This window comes from Ostrea edulis, chromosome 2 (assembly GCF_947568905.1).
Source record: "Ostrea edulis chromosome 2, xbOstEdul1.1, whole genome shotgun sequence".
Taxonomy (NCBI): domain Eukaryota; kingdom Metazoa; phylum Mollusca; class Bivalvia; order Ostreida; family Ostreidae; genus Ostrea; species Ostrea edulis.
In genome coordinates, this window is record NC_079165.1 from 100558527 (window position 1) to 100582208 (window position 23682).

A 23682-nucleotide genomic window follows, 5' to 3' on the forward strand; every position below is an offset into this window, starting at 1 on the left:
ATTAATATATGAGACGTGCATATTGAATACTGAATAGACGAAATATTAGTGTTAATTAATACATAAGACATGTATATTGAATATTGAATAGACGAAATATTAGTGTTTATTAAAACACAAACGTGCATATTGAATTCTAAATTATTAATTATTTACATGTTCAATGTCTTTTGTAATGATAGCGATTTCTTCATGAACGCGCTGCAGTTGTAAATATTGCTCGAATGGATCTCGATAAGTATAGCACATCTATTCTAACAACAAGGAATTCCGACAAAATGAATTTAGAGTTGTATGGTCCGAATTTCCATTTTTGTCTACCTTGTCAAAACCTTGTTAAATCATTATAAACGCCTAAAAGACAATGTATGATTTATGCATACCCGCTATATTTACTTTTTAAATACACTTCTCACTGTTTTCAAGCATGTAATTAAGGGAAATTTGATGGTTTTAAAAACTAATTAATCTGCTTCAAAGTAATTCTGTACAAAAACAGTACACGTACACGAACACCGGATCATACAGCTTTATGAAATAAATTTCCTTTGTGAAAATGCATAAATAAGGTGCTTGATGAAAAGTATGCCGGTATGACGTGTTGCTGTTAATACCCTCGTGTATTTTCAAAAATAAAATGTATTTCTTAACTGAAGGTGCCACCTAAAGATCAGACGCTAGTGTTGATACAAAGGGCATTTTACGTTTTGTTATCAAGAATTCATTCATAACTTTTTAAAATACATTCATTAAGAAATAGAACTATTGATATCAAAATTATTTCGAATTGCTGATACAAAAAATTCTAAGGATTTTTTAAAAGATGAATCTGAAGAAAAAAATATATGAGAAAATTTGGGTAAGATGTGATAATGCATCTATAATATGTTTTTAAGAAACCCCTAGTACACCAGATGTTGAAAGGTTATGAGAGTCAGAATGGGAATACAAATCTATTTTTAGTAGTTATACTAGCAGTTCTGCAGGTGTTGCTATCATGTTTCGAAATAATTTTGAATTTACTATTCACTCTGTTCTCAAGGAATCTGGTAGATTTATTATTTTATATTTTATATACAACAGCAATTGATACAAGATTTACATTAGTTAATTTATATGGTCCTAATTTGGATACTGGGTAGTCCAGATTTAAAAAACAAAAATATTCTTACTGAGGTCACTAAGTTAGAAAATGTGTCGATTTTTTTTGTGGTGACTCAATTATTATTGGAAACTGGATAGGGTGAAACAAAGCATCAGGGAAACAATAGAAGAGTATATGGTATCTGGTGACTTGGGGCAAAAAGCAGATTGGAAAAAAGACTCTTTGTAAATAAAACTATTTCGGAGCTCATTGGCTCAGATGGAAACCATATTACAGGACACACGCAGATTTTAGCAGAACACGTGACTTTTTTTCTCAGATCTACACAAAAGTAAATTAGGAGATAATAGTCAAGCAGGCCTCTGTGAGGATATGTTTTTAAACACAATGTTGAATTAACAAATTTACAGAAAGAAAATTGTGAAGGTGTACTGAGACAACAGGAGTGCAGTGAAACATTAAAGAATATGAAAAATAAAAAATCACCTGGTTCGGACGGTTTTACAGTTGAGTTTTATAATTTTTTTCTTGAAAGACATTGCTTTGTGATTCGTTCATTAAATGAGGGATACCAGATTGAAAATTTGTTCCAGTTTCAATCCCAAGGTATTGTATTCCCAAAGAAGAAAAAAAAAAGATAGACGCTATATAAAAAATTTCATTATTAAATGTTGATTACGAAATTGGTTCTAGTGCCATAGCAAATCGTTTAGAGAAGGTACTAACAAGTATCACAAGTGACTCTCAGAAGAGTTTTATAAAGGGACGTTTTATTGGTGAAAACACTTCTTTTTTGTATGATTTGATTGATTATCTAAAAAAGCAAAATCAGCCAGGATTGTTATTATTATTAGATTTTGAAAAAGCATTTGATTCATTGGGATGGGATTTTATTGTAAAGGCACTCAGGTCCTTCAATTTTGGGGAATCTATTGTAAAATGGTTTCTTACTCTATACACCTCTAGTACCAGTTGTATCATTAACAATGGAAATTTATCTAAATTCTTCAGTCTTGGACGAGGCTGTAGACAAGGAGATCCATTGGCACCATATATCTTTATTATTACAGTAGAACTGTTGGCAATAGCACTTAAAGAAAATCGAAATATTACGGGTATAACTGTGGCTGGAAGAGAAAACAAATTAGGCCAGTATGCGGACGACTCTTTTTTAACGTTAGAGGGCAGTGAAAAATCACTTAGAGAATCTATGAGAGTTATTGATATGTTTAGAATGATTTATGGACTACGTATAAATATTTCAAAATCACAAGCAATTTGGTTGGGCAGCAAATCAGGTTCGACTGAAACGTTGTGTAATGATCTGAAAATAAAATGGGGAAATAGCAATTTTAAGCTCCTCGGAATAGTATTTACAAAAAATTTGGAAGATATGACTTCATGTAACTATCAATTTAAAATCAGTGCCATTAAAAAATTGCTAGGTTTGTGGACTAAACGAGATTTAACTCCAATAGGTAAAATCACAATTATCAAAACTTTAGCACTCCCTAAGCTCATGCACTTATTTTCATCATTCAGAATGACTTAGTTTTGCAGAATGGAACATTCAAATGTTTTAATGATGTAAAAGATGTGGTTGGTACAAAGACCTTTTTGAGCTATTACTGTCTTATTTCAAAAGTACCCAAAAAGATTAAAAGACAAATTGCTGCTTTCAAAAACAGTAAATCATGAATTGTTGAGTCCAAATTAATACATTGTACAAATTTTTTATATCAAGTCTTGAAGGAAAAGGAGTTCAAAGACCCACAACTCAAAAGTGAGAAGTGGGAAACTTATCTCAGTGAAACTATTTTAGAAAAATGTTGGGAATTTTATTATATGAATGTATCATTATGCACAAAAAAACAAAACAAAAAAAAAACCAAAACAAAAAAACAAAAAACAAAAAACAACCAAAAAAAACCCGAACTCACCCCCCCCCCAAATTAATTTTTTTTCAATACCGTATACTTATGTGTTATATTATAGCTATAATCTCTTTCCTTCACAAACTTAACTTGTAGATAATGACTTGTGTTCATTTTGCAAAAGCGAAAGAGAACCAGTAGCTCATATTTTTTATGACTGTGTTTATGTATCTGTCTTCTGGAGAGATTTTGTGAAATGGTTCAATGCGTTTGAAAAAGATTATAAAATCACAAAAAGAATTGTGTTACTCCGCAATATTGATGGAAGTTGTTTGAAAATTTTCTTCTTTTGTTAGCAAAAAAGCACATTTATTACCCGCATCACAGGGCTCAAAACCCAAATTGTTGGATGCAATTTAAAATTCGTTTAAATACGATAGAAATTTAGAAAAATATGGTCAAAATCTATTTCATAGCAAATCCAAAATGCCTGGTAAATGGGCATTGTATGATAATATAATGAATAAGTAGTTTGTTGAAAATCACAATACATTTATATAAAAAAAATTCTTTTATCTTTGAATGTGTATGCATATATAGACATGTATATGTATGTTTATGTGCGTGTATATATGTATGTATGTATGTATGGATATATATATATATATATATATATATATATATATATATATATATAAGTGATACGGTACCAATTTTGATGCACCAGATGCGCATTTCGACAAATAATGTCTCTTCAGTGATGCTCAAGCCGTTATTTTGAAAACCGAAATAGCAATAAACTTGTAACAGCTAAAAGGAAAAACAGAGTGCCAAAGACTGAAGCCAAATTCGTCTAAGGATCAGAGCTATGCATGAGGAAGATAATCCTTAATTTTGAAATGAATTTCTAAATCTTATCACAGCAATTAGATATACATCCGTATTTTCAAGCTAGTAACGAAGTACTTAGCTACTGGGCTGTAGAGACCCTCGGGGACTAACAGTCCACAAGCAGAAGTCTCGACCCAGGGGTCGTAATGTAAAAGTAATACGGTACACATTTTGATGCACCAGATGCGCATTTCGACAAATAATGTCTCTTCAGTGATGCTCAAGCCAAAATTTGGATATATATATATATATAATTCATTGTTATTGTTGTGGATGCAGGTGCACAAAGAAATATAGCAAACTTGTGTAAATGACTGAGTGTATATTACAGTTGTATGTTTGTATGTATTAGGCCTAATAATGTGTTTAAAATACAAAAATAAAACATTTAAAAAGTGGCGAGAAAACAGTGTTGTTCATTACGGAAGCGTATTTTAGTGTCACGTTTTTATTTTTTATATTGGTTCATAGACATGCAGTACGTAGCGTCAAACTCGCCCCGATCCTCGGAACCGTGTGGAGCTGCTTGATAAAATTAGAACTCAGTCTACGCTGGAAATATTAGTTTCATATATTCCTGAATTAATGCTTTCTTCCGTACCATATGCTTTCCTGCGAATTGAGATATTATGCAAAAACGCACCACGACTAGCTGCGGTATTGGCGCTTCGGTAGCCCTAACCCCGGTCACAACTTAGCCTACCCTCCGCATGTTGGGGTATACTCGCAATCTCTACCCAGAGTTATCGTTCCTTACACTCACTTACTTTCCTTGTAAGTGAGTGCAAGGAACGACGTGCAAGATAATATCGATCGGCGAAAAGCGTTGCTATGAGTAGAAATGTTTGTTGTGTCTTGCCAAGGTATTTTGTTAGTTTCATGGCTTTCTTCTATGGAGTGCCAAATTAACATACACTCAAATAATTGAAGATAGCATCAATTCAATTATTGCTCTCTTTTATTGAATTAATGCGCGCATTAATTCAATTATTGATCTCTACAATTTAATTGATGTGCGCATCAATTGAATTAATGAGAGCCATAATAGATTTGATGCACGCATTAATTCAATTATTGCTCTCTTCAATTCAATTGATGAGAGCATCAATTTCGTAGAAATATGGCTCGCATCAATTAATTTAGAGCTCGGTATAAATAATTTGATGATCTATTCAATTCAGTTCAAGATATCTTTAATTATTTACAATGTTTTTGTATAAGGAATTAATGAGTGTATCAATTCTTTTAAGGAGAGCAATAATTCAATTAAAGAAGATCATTACTTCAATTGTGGATATGTTGAATTGAAGATTTTAATTATATGGTTGCTCTCTCTAAAAGAATTATTGCTCTCTTCAATTAAATTAAAGATATCATTAATTCAATTGAAGAGAGCAATAATTGAATCAATGCGCGCATTAAATCAATTATTGCTCTCATCAAATGCATTAATGCGCGCATTTGAATTGTACATAGCGTGCATCAATTCAATTGTTGATATCATTAATTCATTTGATTGATGATTGAATGTTGTTTAATTAATTCATTTGAAGAGATCATCAATTCAACTAAAGCGCGCATCAATTCAGCTGAAGAATTCATGCTATCATCAATTCAATTAATGCGTGAAAATTGAAGATATCGTTAATTACCATCTTCGCTAGCCAAGGATTTACGATCCACTCCGCTTTGTTTGTAGAGAAGCGGAGCGCATCGTAAACCCTTGGCTAGCGAAGGTGATTAATTATTTGACGAGATCTTTAATTAAATTGTTGCGCACATCAAATGAATTGATGTTATCTTAAAAAAATTAAAGATATCTTCAATTATTTGAGTTTATGTTAAGTTGGCGCTCCATATTCTTCGACGCCTGTAATAAACCAAGCGTATTTCCAAATATCAAAATTTAGAAGCACCCCAACTAAAAACTGCTTATACGAGTAAGCATATAACGTTGAATTACGATCGATACTACGCAAAACTCCACCGTGACAACAGTATTATGGATAAAGTCAGGATTGTACAATAAACAACACTACCGATAACACTGTAGGTCGTAATAAGGTACATTGTATGGAACAACACTTGGAGAATAAAATGATTTTTATACAGTGCTATAAAATTCATGACCACTAAGTAGTATCAAATGTAAAAGAAAAAACAAAGAGTTAAGTTCACTACAAGCAGGGATGATAAAACGTGTAAAGTGAGGACAATTTTTAACAATTTGACAGAAGTTGTGAGGACAGAAAGTACAATATGAGGACAAAATTACGTCCCCATAAGTGACCCACAGCATGTACAAGATGTAGATACAAAGTATTAGATTAGTGAGGACAAGTGGTGTGGGGACATCCATAGCTATACATAACACAGTACATTTTTGGCTTTTTAATAACATATCCGAGTAATATCTTCTAGATATTGTGAGGACGTCCTCACTTAAAAGGTTTAATCGTAGAGAGAGAGAGAGAGAGAGAGACAGACAGGGAGAGAGAGAGAGAGAGAGAGAGAGAGAGAGAGAGAGAGAGAGAGAGAGAGAAAGAGAGAGTATAACCACTGTATGTCTATTTCATACATTAAAAGTTACTGTGATCGAATTAGTTAATTTTCCAAGTTATTGGGAATAATGGGGGATACGCTACTCACCACGTCCTACAGTACATAAATGCAAACGGGGCACTTGCTTTATGATTTATAACAGTTAAGTAAAACGTTACAGTATTTACTGACAAGTTCTTATCATCATCTCTTTCTCAGTATTAAGTTCTCTCGAGATCCGAGTGACATTGCCCGTCAGTCATCACACTGTTTATGTACTATACACTGTATATGTATTGCTATATCTAAATGTTTTTCAGATAACTTATAAAAGAAAGTTTGTAAGATATTTCATATATTTTATAAAATATCTCATAAAATATACATGTATAAGATATCTCGTAAACTATATAAGATATCTCGTAAACTTTATAATATCTTTTAGACTTCTTTTATAAGATATCTTATAATAGTTATAAGATATCTTTTGAAAGTTATAAGAGATCTTATAAAAGCTATAAGATATCTTATAAAGTTTATGAGATATCTTATAAAATATATGATATCTTATAAAGTTTATGAGATATTTTATGAAGGATATAAGATATCTTATATGTTGTATAAAGAATAAAAAAGATATCTCATATCTTTTATATGATACCTTATAAAGGATATAAGATATCTCATAAACATTAGAAGACATCTTGTAAATTTCATAAGATATCTTATAAATCTTATGAGATATCTTTAAAGAGAGGAATAAATGTAAAAACGGTTTGCCCTACATTTGCAATGTTTTTTTTAAATGAAAGTAGAATCATAAGAATGTGAATATCTAAATAATAATAATAAATAATAAATAAATAGATAAAGCATACCAGCGTGGAGTGTTGCAGTTCATGTCCTCGTGCATTTCTAAACCTGAAATATATTTTTTCATTGCTTTTTGTGCTTTCAATCCTCTTGGCACATATTTCATGAAGATATACATATACTGATTACACAACCGGTGCGCCATATATTTTTATTTTAACCAAAACAACGACGTCAACGATGAAACTGAAAGGTGTTGAATTAGGAGAGCTACTCTTTACATGTATTGGTAAGTCAATGCTTCATCTTCAGCTATAGTGTTACATGTTGATTATTGTTTTAATCTTGACATCTTTTAGCCATCGAGTTTACTCGCTATATACAGAATAAATATACCAGTTGTCAAAACCATGTGCCTCTATCTGCCACATTCTCTTTGTTTATTAATTCTTTATCCACTTTGTGTAGATATATATATGCATGCGTATATACTGTCAGCTAGGTATGTAACTTGATCCATACTGACTCGCACTATCTAATGGTTTAAATGGAAAACATATTATTTTCTACTTAATTAGGCCAATTCAACTTAATTAGTAGATTATCATCCAGGGTCACCAAAAAGTATGAGGCGGGTGGGAGGATTTAATTTTTTAATTTTTATTTTCTGAGAAAAATGTTAATGACAAATGCCAGATGGATATCAATCTATGAGTTGACAATATATTTTATCAATAAAGTAGAAATAATTATGAGAAATGGGCATAAATACTACCACTGAGCTTCCGGAAATCGCAAGTTTCGCAAAATAAAAAAATTCCGGGCGGGCCGATTTTTGAGGGGCGGGTGAGGATGATAATTAATCTAGCTATCAATCAAGTTGAATTGGCCTTATTATATTATAATTGATAATCAAAGAAAATCACCTTTTTAATGATGTCAGACTGAACATATATATAAGTACATGATGAAATTAATCAAAATAACAAAACTTTAATTTTTAATTCAATTTATTTATTGATTCACAGTTGGCATACCATTACATTACACAAATATGAGATATATAATGACATTAAACTAAATACTAACAGTTCATATTGTTTTTGTGCTGTCTGTCATTCTGTAAGTCTGTCATTCTGTCTGAAACTTTAACCTTGCTAATAACTTTTGAACAGTAAGTGATAGAGCTTTGATATTTCACATGGGTATTCCTTGTGACAAGAACTTTCCGTGGGTACCAACATTTTTTACCCTTGATCTTGGAATTTGACCTACTTTTTGAAAACTTTAACCTTGCTAATACCTTTTGAACAGTAAGTGATAGAGCTTTAATATTTCACATAAGTATTCCTTGTGACAAGACCTTTCCGTGGGTACCAACATGTTTGACCCCGTGACCTTGACCTTGGAATTTGACCTACTTTTTGAAAACTTTAACCTTGCTAATAACTTTTGAACAGTAAGAGATAGAGTTTTGATATTTCAAATGAGTATTCCTTGTTACAAGATCTTTCCGTTGGTATTGAACCTTTTGACCTTGACATTTGACCTACTTTAATTTTTTTTTTACATTGGTCATAATTTGTAAATGGTAAATATTAGAGCTTTCATATTGTACATGAGGATTTCTTTTGACAAGATCTTTCTACTGGTACCAAGATATTTGCCCTTGTGACCTTGGCCATTATCGGGGGCATTTGTGTTTCACAAACACATCTTGTTTTCTTTTATCTTTATACATGAAGCAGTCATATAAAAAATACAAAACTGACAAAAATGATATTCTTTTGGAATACATGGTTTTGAATATCTACCATGCAGTTTCAATTCCTAAAGGGTGGGCAGATATTCTTAGCTTTGTTAATTTAGAGCATACTAACTTTCACAATTGGAAATTTCATATAGTCTTGTAATTAATAGTTCTTTCTAATTTTACAGCAAATACTATAGGCAGTTTCCAAGGCATTTTCAATAGTTTTAAGATTTAATACATCTTGTTTCTTCACTTTTGGTAAATCTTAGAATTTAGCTTAGATATTCCAAAAGGAAATTTTTTCTTGATTTTGTAGCCCTTGGGACTAGTGATACTTTTAACTATGTATAATACTCAGGTGACCGATAAGGCCTGTGGGTCTCTTGTTTAACCAAAGATTAATTTGTTTAGTTTGTTAATCCTATTTTTGTTTACTTATTACTGCCTAACTGAATAGTATGTTGTTTATTCAATTAAGGGGGTGAAACCCTTGATCAAGTCTTCCACAGTTCCTCACGTCCAATTTCTTGTAGATATATGACGTATATATATGATATTATAAAGCATAGTTCAAAGTACAATACATAACTAGAAAGTAATATCAAACAATATTGAACAATAATACAAAAGGCATCATGCACACGCATACATATATATTAAGGTTGATCGATCCTCATATGATGTCATAGGTTTTTGCAAAAATCTTAATAAATTAAACTTTGCGCATGATAGAAATATATCTTTCTGAGGAATTTTATTCACTGGATATAATAAAAAATCTGGTATATAAAACTATTAATACTGAAAAAGTTTATATTTTCCATAGATAATCAATTATTTATGATCAAAATAATTTTGTCAAGGGCAATAACTCCTATGCTGGAATTTCCTCTACTGGATGTCTATTATACATTGGTTTACCTAATATCCACAATTAATCTATACATATTTATGAATTATCAGTTTTTTAAAACTGTTGATATTTAAATTTTGTCATTTCAACAAGTTTTTATCTATTTTTAGCTCACCTGAACCGAATGTTCAAGTGAGCTATTCTGATCACATTTTGTCCGGCGTCCGTCTGTCTGTAAACTTTTCACATTTTCGACTTCTTCTCCAGAACCACTGGGCCAATTTCAACCTAACTTGGCCAAAAGCATCCTTGGGTGAAGGGCTTTCAAGTTTGTTCAAATGAAGGGCCATGTCCCTTTCAAAGGGGGAGATAATCACAAAAATGCAAAAATAGGGTGGGGTCATTTAAAAATCTTCTTCTCAAGAACCACTGGGCCAGAAGAGCTGAAATTTACCTGAAAGCTTCCTGACATATTGCAGATTCAAGTTTGTTCAAATCATGGCCCCCGGTGGTAGGATGGGGCCACAAGGGGGGATCAAAGTTTTACATACAAATATATAGGGGAAAACTTTAAAAATCTTCTTCTCAAGAACCACTAAGCCAGAAAAGCTGAGATTTACATGAAAGCTTCCTGACATAATGCAGATTCAAGTTTGTTCAAATCATGGGCCCCTGGGGTTGGATGGGGCCACAATAGGGGATCAAAGTTTTACATACAAATATATAGGAAAAATCTTTAAAAATCTTCTTCTCAAGAACCACTAAGCCAGAAAAGCTGATTTTTACATGAAAACTTTCTGACATAGTGCAGATTCAAGTTTGTTCAAATCATGGCCCCCGGGGATAAGATGGGGCCCCAAGGGGGGGATCAAAGTTTTACATACAAATATATAGGAAAAATCTTCTTCTCAAGAACCACTAAGCCAGAAAAGCTGATTTTTACATGAAAACTTTCTGACATAGTGCAGATTCAAGTGTCTTCAAATCATGGGCTCCGGGGGGGGGGGGGGGGGGGGGGGGGGGGGGGGGGGGGGTAGGATGGGGCCACAAGGGGGATCAAAGTTTTACATACAAATATATAGTTAAAATCTTTTTCTCAATAACCACTGAGTCAGAAAAGCTGATATTTACAAGAAAACTTTCTGACATAGTGCAGATTCAAGTTTGTTCAAATCATGGTCCCCGGGGGGTAGGATGGGGCCACAAGTGGGGGGGGGGGGGTCAAAGTTTTACATACAAATATAGAAAAAAGCTTTAAAAGAACCATTGGGCCAAAGAAGTTGACATTTACATGAAAGCTTTCTGACATAGTGTAGATTCAAGTTTGCAAAGGGTAGTTTGGGCCATAATAGGGACCAAGGTTTTACATGCAAATATATATGGAAAGTCTTCAGATATGGGCCAAGGTGACTCAGGTGAGCGATGTGGCCCATGGGCCTCTTGTTAATTATTCTGTTTAACGAAAGTGTGTGATTTTCTGATGTTGATGTATACTACTGTTTTTGTATGTCTGACATCTTTAAAAAGGTGGTAACATATATATTTTCTTTGGTTGTTAATTAAATTAAACTATAGTGAGTGGAAATTAATACAGATTTTCCACTTTTAACCATTAATATTGACAAGTGACATGAGGATGGAGCTACCTTAAGGTAACAATTGAGCATTACATGATGCAAGAGCATGCAAGAGCATAATGAAGATATTTTCCTAGAGCATGATCTTAAAATGCAGTTTCCAGTATTTAGTAATTTACACCAATATTTCATTATTTTGATTTTTCTTTGAATGATAAGTGGGTATCAGCCTAGCTAGTTCTCTATAAACCATACAGCTGTAAATGGGGAAATGATTGCGGTGGTTTTAATTTTGTTATGTTCGCGGTCTGGGATTTTTCCGCGAAATTAAAACAACCGCAATCAGCGATACGTTTTGAACAGTATATATGTTTGTCATAAGTTTGAATTCTGTGAAAATAAAACCACTGCAATTAGACCAATATGAAAAACCGTGAACTTTTAGCACCGCAAAATTAAAACCACTTACAGTAATTGTGCACATTGCACCTAACACCTAGAGTTACATTGCACCTAACACCTAGAGTTACATTGCACCTAACACCTAGAGTTACATTGCACCTAACACCTAGAGTTACATTGCACCTAACACCTAGAGTTACATGCATATATTGGATGGGCATATTTTGCAGCATGAGGCGTTTGACTTTTGAAGCAAAGGAGGTTTAAAGTTGATGATTGATATGATTTTACGTGGTAATTATTGTTTATGATTATTCTCTATAGTCATTGTAAGGGGAGATTGGTCGCCGTGGTCAAGTTGTTCAAAGTCATGTGATGTAGGAGTGCAGAGTCGATCTAAGTCAGTTGGTGGAGAAATCAGGAGAGAGGAGCAGTATTGTAATTTAGAGTATTGTCCAGGTAAAACCTATAGCAAAAAATTATCAAAAATAACTAATTTATGCATGACTTTCATCTGAGTAAAAAAATAGATGAAGAATATCTTGCGTTACCATAGATCTTACTTTTCTGATATAAAATACTCGTGTACATACCAATTCAAATTTCAAATCAATCTTGTGTGACTTGCAGGCATTGGGAAAGTCTGTTCTGGGGACTGTTATGGATTTGGAGGACGGACTGCTTGCATTAATAGTGAATGCATTTGTTCTATGGGAAGTTACTATAACAAATATAACTGTTATCGTAAGTATGCTTTATTTTCCTTTAGAGATTGATACAGTCAAACCTCATTATCTCAAACTTGATGGAACCAAGAAAAAAAACTTTGAGATATCCAAAGATTCGAGATATCGAGGGTAAAATACTCAAAGAATAAGTGGTTGAGACTTCGGAATCATTTCAACATATCCATGGTATTGAAGTTCAACTGTAACAATAGAATTGAATATAAAAGAATTAAAATTATTTCATGTTAACTACTACATGTGTCAAGGACTGTATATTTTTATTCATCAGAAGAATAGCTAGACTAAGAATGTGCATGAAAGGTGAAAATAACGAACAGTAATCAATCTCATAACTCCTACATGCAATACAAAATAGAGAGTTGGGCAAACATGGACCCCTGGATACACCAGAGGTGGGATCAGGTGCCTAGGAGAAGTAAGCATCCCCAGTCGATCAGTCACACCCGCTGTGAGCCCTATATCTTGATAAGGTAAACGGAGTTATCCGTAGTCAAAATCAATGTGTCAAGAACGACTTAACAATCAGACAGCATTTGACCCAATGATAGGTTGTTTTGGCAAACTAGATCGTTATTATGACCATAGAATTGCGAAATGCTGACTTTAAATGAGACTGTTGAAACCCCTGCACCATCAACTTGTTTGTCAGTAGCTTACCTCGATTTAAAAACTGACTATACGCAGAACAAGCTCTTGCGTATCGAATCAGTTGAGAGATGTAAACACCATATGCAGGTGATAATGGAATATTGCTACATAAATATTGGAAGTTGATGATGGAGAAGCTGAAATCATCCCATTTGTTATAAAGTTGAATTGTTAGTTTGCCATTAATATCTAGACTATACTTTCAATAAAATATCTAAGGATGAAGCAAAAGTGGACGACTCTAGTGTCTTTTATTTTAAGTTCGAATCGACATATGAATAAAAATTATTATTGTTATTAGTAATAGAATACAAATCACCCAGGCACCATTCTACTTCCTGCTTGGACAGTTCAGTTATATTTTTTCAACAAATGTATTGCAGGTTTTTCCTCATACTTTTTACTTCAGAATTCCTACTAATTATCCTTCCAATTACAGCACATAATTCGTTGTCATTGACAAATATATTTCAGTATGGGTACAAACAAGTACCATGATTTTATTTATTTGAAACAAAATGAGTATGTCATATCTATTTTGGTCATTTTAAGCTGAAGTTGGAAATTGTATTATTCGAGAGAATCCACCATTCTCCCCTGTGCATGTGGAAGCGGATTCGTTGAAATACGGATACAGACTACGAGGATGTGTTACCAATGACAACCCAGAGAATGAAGTCCACATGATTGGAATTTACGGTGATAAATATTCCAACTCATATGATGTTGTGATACGTCCTAGAGGGGAGAGCAAGAAACCTATAATACTGGTACTGTCGTCTTATCACGTGACTAACTGGAGGATTGACACCACTGTTCACCTAGATTCCATTATTTATGGGGTAAGTATGTATTTTTATTTGTAAAGACTAGTTTTATTTCATTATGAAGATAAATTATGTATATTCAATGATAAGGGTGTACACCACTTGTAATTATCTTATGCTGAATTTATGAATTTCAGAGTTTGAGAGAAAGCTCATACCCTCGTGTGAAAATTCTTGAAAAGTCTAAGTGCGGTTCTTCAAATATTATACAATGGCATGATATTGCATCTGCTGATGGATCTGATACAGGAGGGGGAAATACAGTCAAAGCACTACTTGAGTTGGCAAGATACTATGGACCTGTGATGTCATTTACAGGTGTATACGTTTTGTACTCTCCTAAACGTTTTACGTTAGAAGTTGGAGGGAATTCACTTCAAAACAGGAACTTGAGTAGATCTGAGGTATTACAATGTACATAACTACATATATCATAGACCTTTGAGTGAATACATTTTAGCTCACCAGAGCTATAATCTCAAGAAAGCTTTTCTTGATCATCTGTTGTCAGTCGATCCATTTGTCTGTAAACTTTACACATTTTTCACATCTTCTCCAGATCCACAGTGCCAATTTTAATAAAATTCCCATAATGCATCCTTATATGAAAGGGATTCAAAATTGTTCAAATGAAGGGTCACATCCTTTTCAAAAGGGCCGATAATTAAGACATAGTGAAAATATGGTGGCATTATTTTAAAATCTCAAAAACCATATTTTTAGGGAAAATCTTTAAAGAATTTCTCAAGATCAGCTGGGTCATGATTAGTCATACAAATATGTATCCATTCTCAGGTAGTGCAGATTTAAGTTTATTTAAATCATGGCCCCAGGATCAAGGTAGGGTGGGACAACAACAGGATCAGTGCATACATGGCAATAAATTAGGAAATTTTATATAAAAATCTTCTTCTCAAGACCAGCAGGACCATGATTTGTTTTCATTATTCTGCAAGCATCCTCAGGACCATGATTTGTCATCATTATTCTGCAAGCATCCTCAGGACCATGATTTGTCATCATTATTCTGCAAGCATCCTCAGGACCATGATTTGTCATCATTATTCTGCAAGCATCCTCAGATACTGCAGATTCAATTATCTTCAAATCGTGGCCTGGAGGAGGAGGGGGCCTCATTGGAATATATCTGTAATCTTTAAGGTATTCCATGTATAATGAAAGGATAATGAACAATTTTGAAGGATTTAGATCAACATAAAACTTTATTGTTAAATAATGATGGAAGTGAAGCGGATGAAATTCACATGACTGGTAAATGATTAGAAGCTGACCTTTTTGCACTTAAGACTTTTTGGAAGAGTTGTCTGCCCTTTGTAAAAATAAGAAAAAACTAATTTTCTAAAAATGTGTGTGGTCAATGATTAATTTTATTTCATATTTTCATAAAAAGAAAGTGTATGTAACTTTCTACCAAGAGATTAGTATGAATATATAATTTGTTTTTAAAATATTGTAATAAAAGATGCTTTTCCCATATACTTCAATGTTAAATTCTAGGTGAAATATATCAAGCAGTAAACAAAATTTAGAAAATTCCTACCGTGGGTTATTTTTATTTGATGAACCCTTCAAAATGATACTATGATTACAAATATTCCACCATCCATTTATTAGATATGAAATATGGTCATTACACATTGAATACCTTAAAAATACCTCATCAAGAACCACCTATATGCAAACATTCCCAGGAAATTTGAAAAAAATTGTTTTCAAGAGTAGCAGGCCTACACTGAATTATATTGACAATATACTCAAATATTCTGAATTCAGATTTTTTTTCATGGATCCTGGAGTTATGGTGGGGCTAAAATTAGGGATACAATTTTAGATAGTACATGAATATAGGGGGGAAATCTTTTTAAAATTTGTCTTAGACCAATGAGGGCATGTTAGTTGTATTGATTTGGAGACATCCCCATGTTATATGGAGTCACAACCCCACACAGCTAAATTGGACTTATAATTTGGGATCAAAATTTGCGATGGGATAAAAGATGGTAAAGATCTTTTAAAAATCTTCTGAAGAACACTAGGGCCAAGGTGACTCTGGTACGCACTATCATTTAGGCCTCTAGCTTGTTTCATTAAAACAACTGAGAAAGACATCTAATAACTTATAAGGGTTGATACATGACCATTCATAAGATGCTTCAAATGCATTATACAATTACTTAAAGTTATGTGTTATCACTAGGATTGATTGATTGTACATGTATATTGTTTAACGTCCCTTTCGAGAATTTTTCACTCATATGGAGACGTCACCACTGCCAGTGAGGGGCTGCAAAATTTAGGCCTATGGTTGGTGCTTATGGCCTTTGAGCAGGGAGGGATCTTTATCGTGCCACACCTGCTGTGACATGGGGCCTCGTTTTTTTTTTTGCCTCATCCGAAGGACCGCCCCATTTAGTCGCCTCTTACGACAAACAAGAGGTACTGAGGACCTAATCTATACCAGATCTCCATGGGATGTTATCACTAGGAGGGATGGGTTGCTTTGAATGTGATGAAAAATTAATCATCACATTAATTGAACCTCAGATTAAGGGACAATAAGCTAAGAAATTTCAAGAATTTTTGGATGATGTTATAATTCATGTGCAGGTTCAAGTTCAATTTGCGCTGAATACGCTGGTTTTGAGATATGTTGGAGTTATTTCCCTCTGAAGAACTTTTGTACATAGTAAGATATGAAACATTAAGTTGTTCCTCACTGACTGTAGGTTTACTCTGTCCCATTTAGGCACTGAAAGTTCTTCTAAATGTACCTCCTACACAGGAGAGCTCTTATCTCAAAACTGGCATATTGTACATGTACACAACAAGAGTGTATTTTGATCAGTAAAAATGTGACTTTCAAGATCAAAGGTATAGGAATGGATATACATGTATTTCCTGTCAGATTGATATGTTTCAGGGAGAGAGGTGTGTGTGTTTTAAAGAATGAATTTATCAGAGCAGCTACATGTATTAAAGGGGCTACGTAGATTGATCTTACAATACTGTGAAGTATTAGGTAAATCTTAGTGTAAATAAGGTGAGATAAATTCCATATATTCTTCCTTTTGAACAGTATGTTAACACAAAAGAATGTACAAAAGTCAGTCAAAGATTTTCCATTATGACAACCACCGTATCACCTACCAATACATGTGAGTAAATTTTTCATGTGATGAAGAAAATCTTCTATTATTTTGATGCATAGAACATTCTACTACCTGTAACTTTATTTTGTTGACACACAGAACATTTAATTGCTCTGTTGACACACATAACATTTTGCTCTGTTGACACACAGAACATTCTACTCTGTAACTTTACTCTGTTGACACACAGAACATTCTACTCTGGGGGCCTCCGCGGCCGAGTGGTTAGAGCATCACACTCAAAATCACACAGCCTCTCACCTCTGTTGGTGTGGGTTCGAATCCTGCTCGTGCTGGTAAGTGAGAAAGATTCCCAGTTTAATTTCGGAAGGTCGGTGGTCTCTTCCCAGGTACATTGTATCTGGATTCTCTCTTCCGCCAATAAAAACTGGGTGCCACCAGATAACTGAAAAATTGTTGAGTGTGGTGGAAAACATCAATCAATCAATCTACTCTGTAACTTTATTTTTTTGACACACAGAACATTCTACTCTGTAACTCTACTCTGTTGACACACAGAACATTCTACTCTGTAACTTTACTCTGTTGACACACAGAACATTTTACTCTGTAACTTTACTTTGTTCACACACAGAACATTCTACTTTGTAATTTTACTCTGTTGACACACGAAACATTCTACACTGTAACTTTACTCTGTTGACACACAGAACATTCTACTCTGTAACTTTACTTTGTTGACACACAGAACATTTTACTCTGTAACTTTACTTTGTTCACACACAGAACATTCTACTTTGTAATTTTACTCTGTTGACACACGAAACATTCTACACTGTAACTTTACTCTGTTGACACACAGAACATTCTACTCTGTAACTTTACTTTGTTGACACACAGAACATTCTACTCTGTAACTTTACTTTGTTGACACACAGAACATTCTACTTTGTAAAATTACTCTGTTGACACACAGAACATTCTACTCTGTAACTTTACTTTGTTGACACACAGAACATTCTACTCTGTAACTTTACTTTGTTGACACACAGAACATTCTACTCTGTAACTTTACTTTGTTGACACACAGAACATTCTACTCTGTTGACACACAAAACATTCTACTCTGTAATTTTACTTTGTTGACACACAACAGAGTAAAAAGGCTCAAGTGAGCTTTTTTGATCAAAACTGTCCATTGTCTGTCATTGTCGTAAACTTTTTACATTTTTATCTTCTTCTCCCGAGAACCACTTAATTAACCAATTGCTACCAAACTTGGCAAGTTCTACTTGAGAATATACTCGTCTGGGAAAATCTTCTCAAAACCAACTTGGCCAGAACAATTGTAATTTGAAATATACATAAAAACGTCTTGTAGATTTAAGTTTGTTCAAAATCATGGTCCCCGGAGGGTAAGGTGGGCCACAATAAGGGATCAAAGTTTTACATGCTGATATATAGGAAAAATCTTTAAAAATATAGTAAAAAAAAATTAATAAAGAAACAAATCTTTGAAATCACAACAGCAGGGCCAAGGTGACTTGGATGAACAGTGTGGCCTATGTCAAAGCATTTTGCACAATTAACAGTTCACAGTTATGGAGTTATATTCCAGAATTTTAAAAATATTACCCAACATTGGAAACTTGAATCCAATTATCATAGAAATTTTTGTTCATCCTGGAAATCAAAAATAATAGGATTTGTTGTTTTCAAATCTATGTATTGTATGTAGATAGCATATAACTTGTATGTCACATATTTATAAATGTATAGGTATAATACTGCTGTGTGTGTATATATATATATATATATATATATATATATATATATATATATATATATATATATATATATATAATCCAAATAGAAAGAGTTGATATCACACAGTCAAAATAATTCAATAAAAAAATCAGGAAAATATACAGTTCCAAAATATATTTAAATCACTAGCGCTTTCTGGATTTTAACATCCATCCTCAGGTGAATACAAATTTTAAATAATCATTATTTAATTATTATTTAAAATTTGTATTCACCTGAGGATGGATGTTAAAATCCAGAAAGCGCTAGGGATTTAAATATATTTTGAAACTGTATATTTTCCTGATTTTTTTATTGAATTATATATATATATATATATATATATATATATATATATATATATATATAGTTTCAGGACCACAATATGAAGTATAGTTCTGAAACTAATTGTGCTATCCAGTATAAATAAAGGACACCATTATTATTATTATTATTACAGGCAAGTCCAATACAAGTAGAGTAAGCTGTACTCTGTTGACACACAGAATATATGACACATATAACACACTGTTGACATACAGAACATAGTACAGTATACTGTGACACTCAAAATATTGTATAGTATACTCTGTTCACACACAGGACATACAAATCTGTTCATACACAGAACATACCAATCTGTTCACACACAGAACATACCAATCTGTTCACACGCACAGAATATACAAATCTGTTCACACACAGAACATAAAATATGCTCACACACAGGACATACAAATCTGTTCACACACAGGACATACAAATCTGTTCACACACAGAACATACCAATCTGTTCACACACAGAACATACAAATCTCTTCACACACAGATCATACAAATCTTTTCACACACAGAACATATAAATCAGTTCATACAGAGAACATACAGATCTGTTCACACATGGAACATACCAATCTGTTCACACACAGAACATACCAATCTGTTCACACACAGAACATACAAATCTGTTCACACACAGAACATACAAATCAGTTCATACAGAGAACATACAGATCTGTTCACACATGGAACATACCAATCTGTTCACACACAGAACATACAAATCTGTTCACACACACAGAACATACAAATATGTTCACACACAGAACATACAAATCTGTTCACACACAGGACATACAAATCTGTTCACACACAGAACATACAAATCTGTTCACACACAGAACATACAAATCTGTGCACACACAGAACATATAAATCAGTTCACACATAGAACATACAGATCTGTTCACACATGGAACATACCAATCTGTTCACACACAGAACATACAAATCTGTTCACACACAGAACATACAAATCTGTTGACACACAAAACAAACTTCACAAGGAATAAAATGTTATCTTTTCTATGTTCAGTATGAAATTCAATATCCAGTAACTAAAACTTGGATACCTTATTATTTATTCTGATGTAGTACATGTAGTAAGGGCTAATAAAGACAATAGACATCGGCCTGGGATTGATTGAATATTGTTTAACGTCTCTCTCGAGAATATTTCACTCATATGGAGACGTCACCACTGCTGGTGAAAGGCTGCAAAATTTAAGCCTATGCTCGGTGCCTATGGCCATTGAGCAGGGAGGGATCTTTATCGTGCCACATCTGCTGTGACACGGGACCTTGGTTTTTGCGGTCTCATCCGAAGGACTGCCCCATGTAGTCGCCTCTTACGACAAGCAAGGGGTACTGAGGACCTATTCTAACTCGGATCCCCATGGGATTCGGCCTGGGAAGCTCAGTGGTTAGAGCAAATTAAGATAAAGAAAATAAAGAATTGCCAAACTATTTCTAGAATTTTTAAACACAATATATAGTACATGTGTATTTTAAAATGATCTCAGTTTTACTCTGTGTGTTTATGATTCATCTGAAACAAATGAAGCTACAAAGATTGATAAATATTGATGATCAGGACTTAATCATTGTCTCTGTTTGTCCTCGTTAGCTGGATTAGGTACAGAATGGACGTCGTGGTCAAGTTGTTCAAAGTCATGTGATGTAGGAGTGCAGAGTCGATCCAAGTCAGATTGTGGAGAAATCAGGAGAGAGGAGCAGTATTGTAATTTGGGGTATTGTCCAGGTAAAACCTATAGCAAAAAATTATCAAAAATAAACTAGTTTGTACATTACTATCAACTGATTAAATGAAAAGATGATGAGTATCTTCAATTTGTGAAGATCTTGTTTTTTTTAATACAGTACACCTGATGTATACCAACTCAAATTGCAAACCAGTCTAACAATTATCTTGTGTGACTTGCAGGCATTGGGGAAGTCTGTTCTGGGCACTGTTATAGATTTGAAGGAAGGGCTGCTTGCATTAATAGTGAATGCATTTGTTCTATGGGAAGTTACTATAACAAATATAACTGCTATCGTAAGTATGCTTTATTTTTCTTTAGAGATAGATCACAATCGAATTGAATATAAAAGAATTCAAGGTATTTCATGTTACCACATATGTCAAGGATTACACATTTTTAAGTTACCTGAGTAAACTTGGGTAACCTATTGCAATATTCAGGTCTGCGTCTGTCGTGCGTTAACAATTGAACATTTTTAACTTCTTCTTGATAACTACCATTCCAATTCTTTCCTAATGTGGTATGAAGTGTCTTTGGGACAAGGGGGACATAATTGTAAATTTCAGAACTTCTGTACCCGGGGGCCTTAGGGGCAGGGCAAAAACTGCCAAAAATTGACCAATTTTCAAAAATGTTCTTCTCTACAACCGTACATGTTTAAGATAAGCTAAATGCATAGTGATGTAAAGAAGGAAGGCCTCTACTAAAATTGTAAATTTCATAATAATTTTCAAAAAGCTTTCTTCTAAAACCACACATATATAAGAAAAACTAAATGTATAGTAATGTAAAGCAGGAAGGCATCTACCAAAATTGTAAATTTCATAATCCCCAGGCTAGGGGTTCTGATCCCAGGGAGGGGCCAAACTTGGTATATACAATGTGATCCTAGGGAGTAAGGGTTTGGTTCCAGGGTTGAACCAAAGTTGTGATAGTGATTATGTTTTCTTTTGAAATACTTCTTGAAATTTGCTGATATGGTATGATAACTAAATGCATATTTAGGAATAGCAGAAAAGGATGTACCAAACTTGTGAATTTTGCAACCCCAGGGTATTGACCCTAGGATGGATCCAAATTAGTCATATTCCCAAGTGAAAATAATTCATATCAAATCACTTTCTAATCACTTACAAATTGCAACCAAATCAATTATATGTAATTTGTTTTAGGGATTGGTAAGCAATTTGTTAATCAAATCACTAAGGAATCAGTTTCTTGCAGAACTGTAAGGGTGATTTGTTTACAATTTTTTAGAAAGGATAATTTGTAAATGATTTGTTTTCAATTTCTTAGTGATTTGTTGAACTTTACAAACTTGCAAAGTGATTTGAAAGTGATTTGTTAATCTTAGAAAATGTTCACAAAGATTTGGTAATGATTTGTTTCTAATGGGTCTCCCTCTAAAAAAAATGACCAATGAAAATCGTTATTTAAAATCGTTATTTCCGATATCAGGAAGTTGACTGAATTTGAATGATTTAGCGCCAGAAGAGTGGTTGATGCATGAGTTTCAGAGCAGAATATATTATAGTTTATGTGTAGGATTTCTGGACATACTTCAAGTGATGCTATGTGAATCTTTCAGTGGATATAAGTAAGTTTTTTCCTAAAGTAATGTTGTTTAGGAGGTCAATTTGAAATTAACAACAATTAGTAATGACCTTTATCATAGTACATGTGTAGGTTGATTTATTAAGATTCATTGAAAAAAGGCTGAATATTTCTTAGAAATCTTAATTTAAGATAAATTGCTACAAATGCTTAGAAATATTCAGGCTGATATTTAAACTCATATATACAGTAAAATATCTGTATCTCGAATATGGTTTCCCTCGAATACCCCACTTGAGTTGAAGTTGACCGCCAGTCCCGGCCGTTTTCCCTACATAAATGACTAAAAAAAACTTCTGATATTTCGAACATGGTAATCTTGAATACTCCGCTTTTGTCGAAGTATTTTCAAGGTCCCATGTCCTAAATTCACCTGGTTTATCTCGAAGTGCAGTCAATTTTTCCGCTCTGCTTACCATACCTGGCATCATTAAGTCACACATTCACACCCACCTCTACACCAATTATAATTAATGACCACTAATCCATGCTTGCCTTTTCTGAGTAGACCCAGGTCACAATAAATGGTTCAACAGCTTGGGTGATTAGTGAAGCCTTCCAACATTATGGTTAAAGTTCACCACCAATTATGAACTAACTTGCCTGATTCCAGGGATGGTGTTTTGAATGATACACGCTATATCATTAACATGTGGGTTAGATAAACGCACAAAATTTTCGAAGTACGCTTGAAGGTAATGCTCATAATAATGATAATGCATTTAATAATACATGCTTCATCAATAAAACTAGAACAGAAAACATGAAAACTTATTTAATAAACATTTAAAAATTGTTTTTTTTTAAAATCTGTCTTTTTTGTTCTTATGTGATAGGTTCTTTCACTAAAACGCAATAGCTACATCCCAGTCGAGCCTGGACATCAGTAAACTTAAAGTAAGCATACAGGCACGATCATCTTAATTTTGAAACACATTGCGAATTCAATTGGATGTTTATATATATTTTAAAACACCAAAATGTTTGTTTATG

The 23682-nt window shown here is 33.4% G+C and overlaps 1 protein-coding gene across 1 annotated transcript in view; it reads left to right on the forward strand.

Annotated features, from left to right (window-relative positions):
• The window catches only part of LOC125680183 (uncharacterized), a 51042-nt gene that overhangs the window by 18808 nt on the left and 8552 nt on the right, over nt 1-23682 (forward strand). The window contains exons 12-20 of the mRNA XM_056153555.1: nt 4342-4384; nt 7395-7513; nt 12134-12268; nt 12440-12553; nt 13759-14048; nt 14171-14437; nt 17131-17209; nt 20937-21071; nt 21255-21368. Coding sequence (XP_056009530.1) covers nt 4342-4384; nt 7395-7513; nt 12134-12268; nt 12440-12553; nt 13759-14048; nt 14171-14437; nt 17131-17209; nt 20937-21071; nt 21255-21368 — 1296 coding nt within the window. The remainder of the gene's footprint in view (nt 1-4341; nt 4385-7394; nt 7514-12133; nt 12269-12439; nt 12554-13758; nt 14049-14170; nt 14438-17130; nt 17210-20936; nt 21072-21254; nt 21369-23682) is intronic.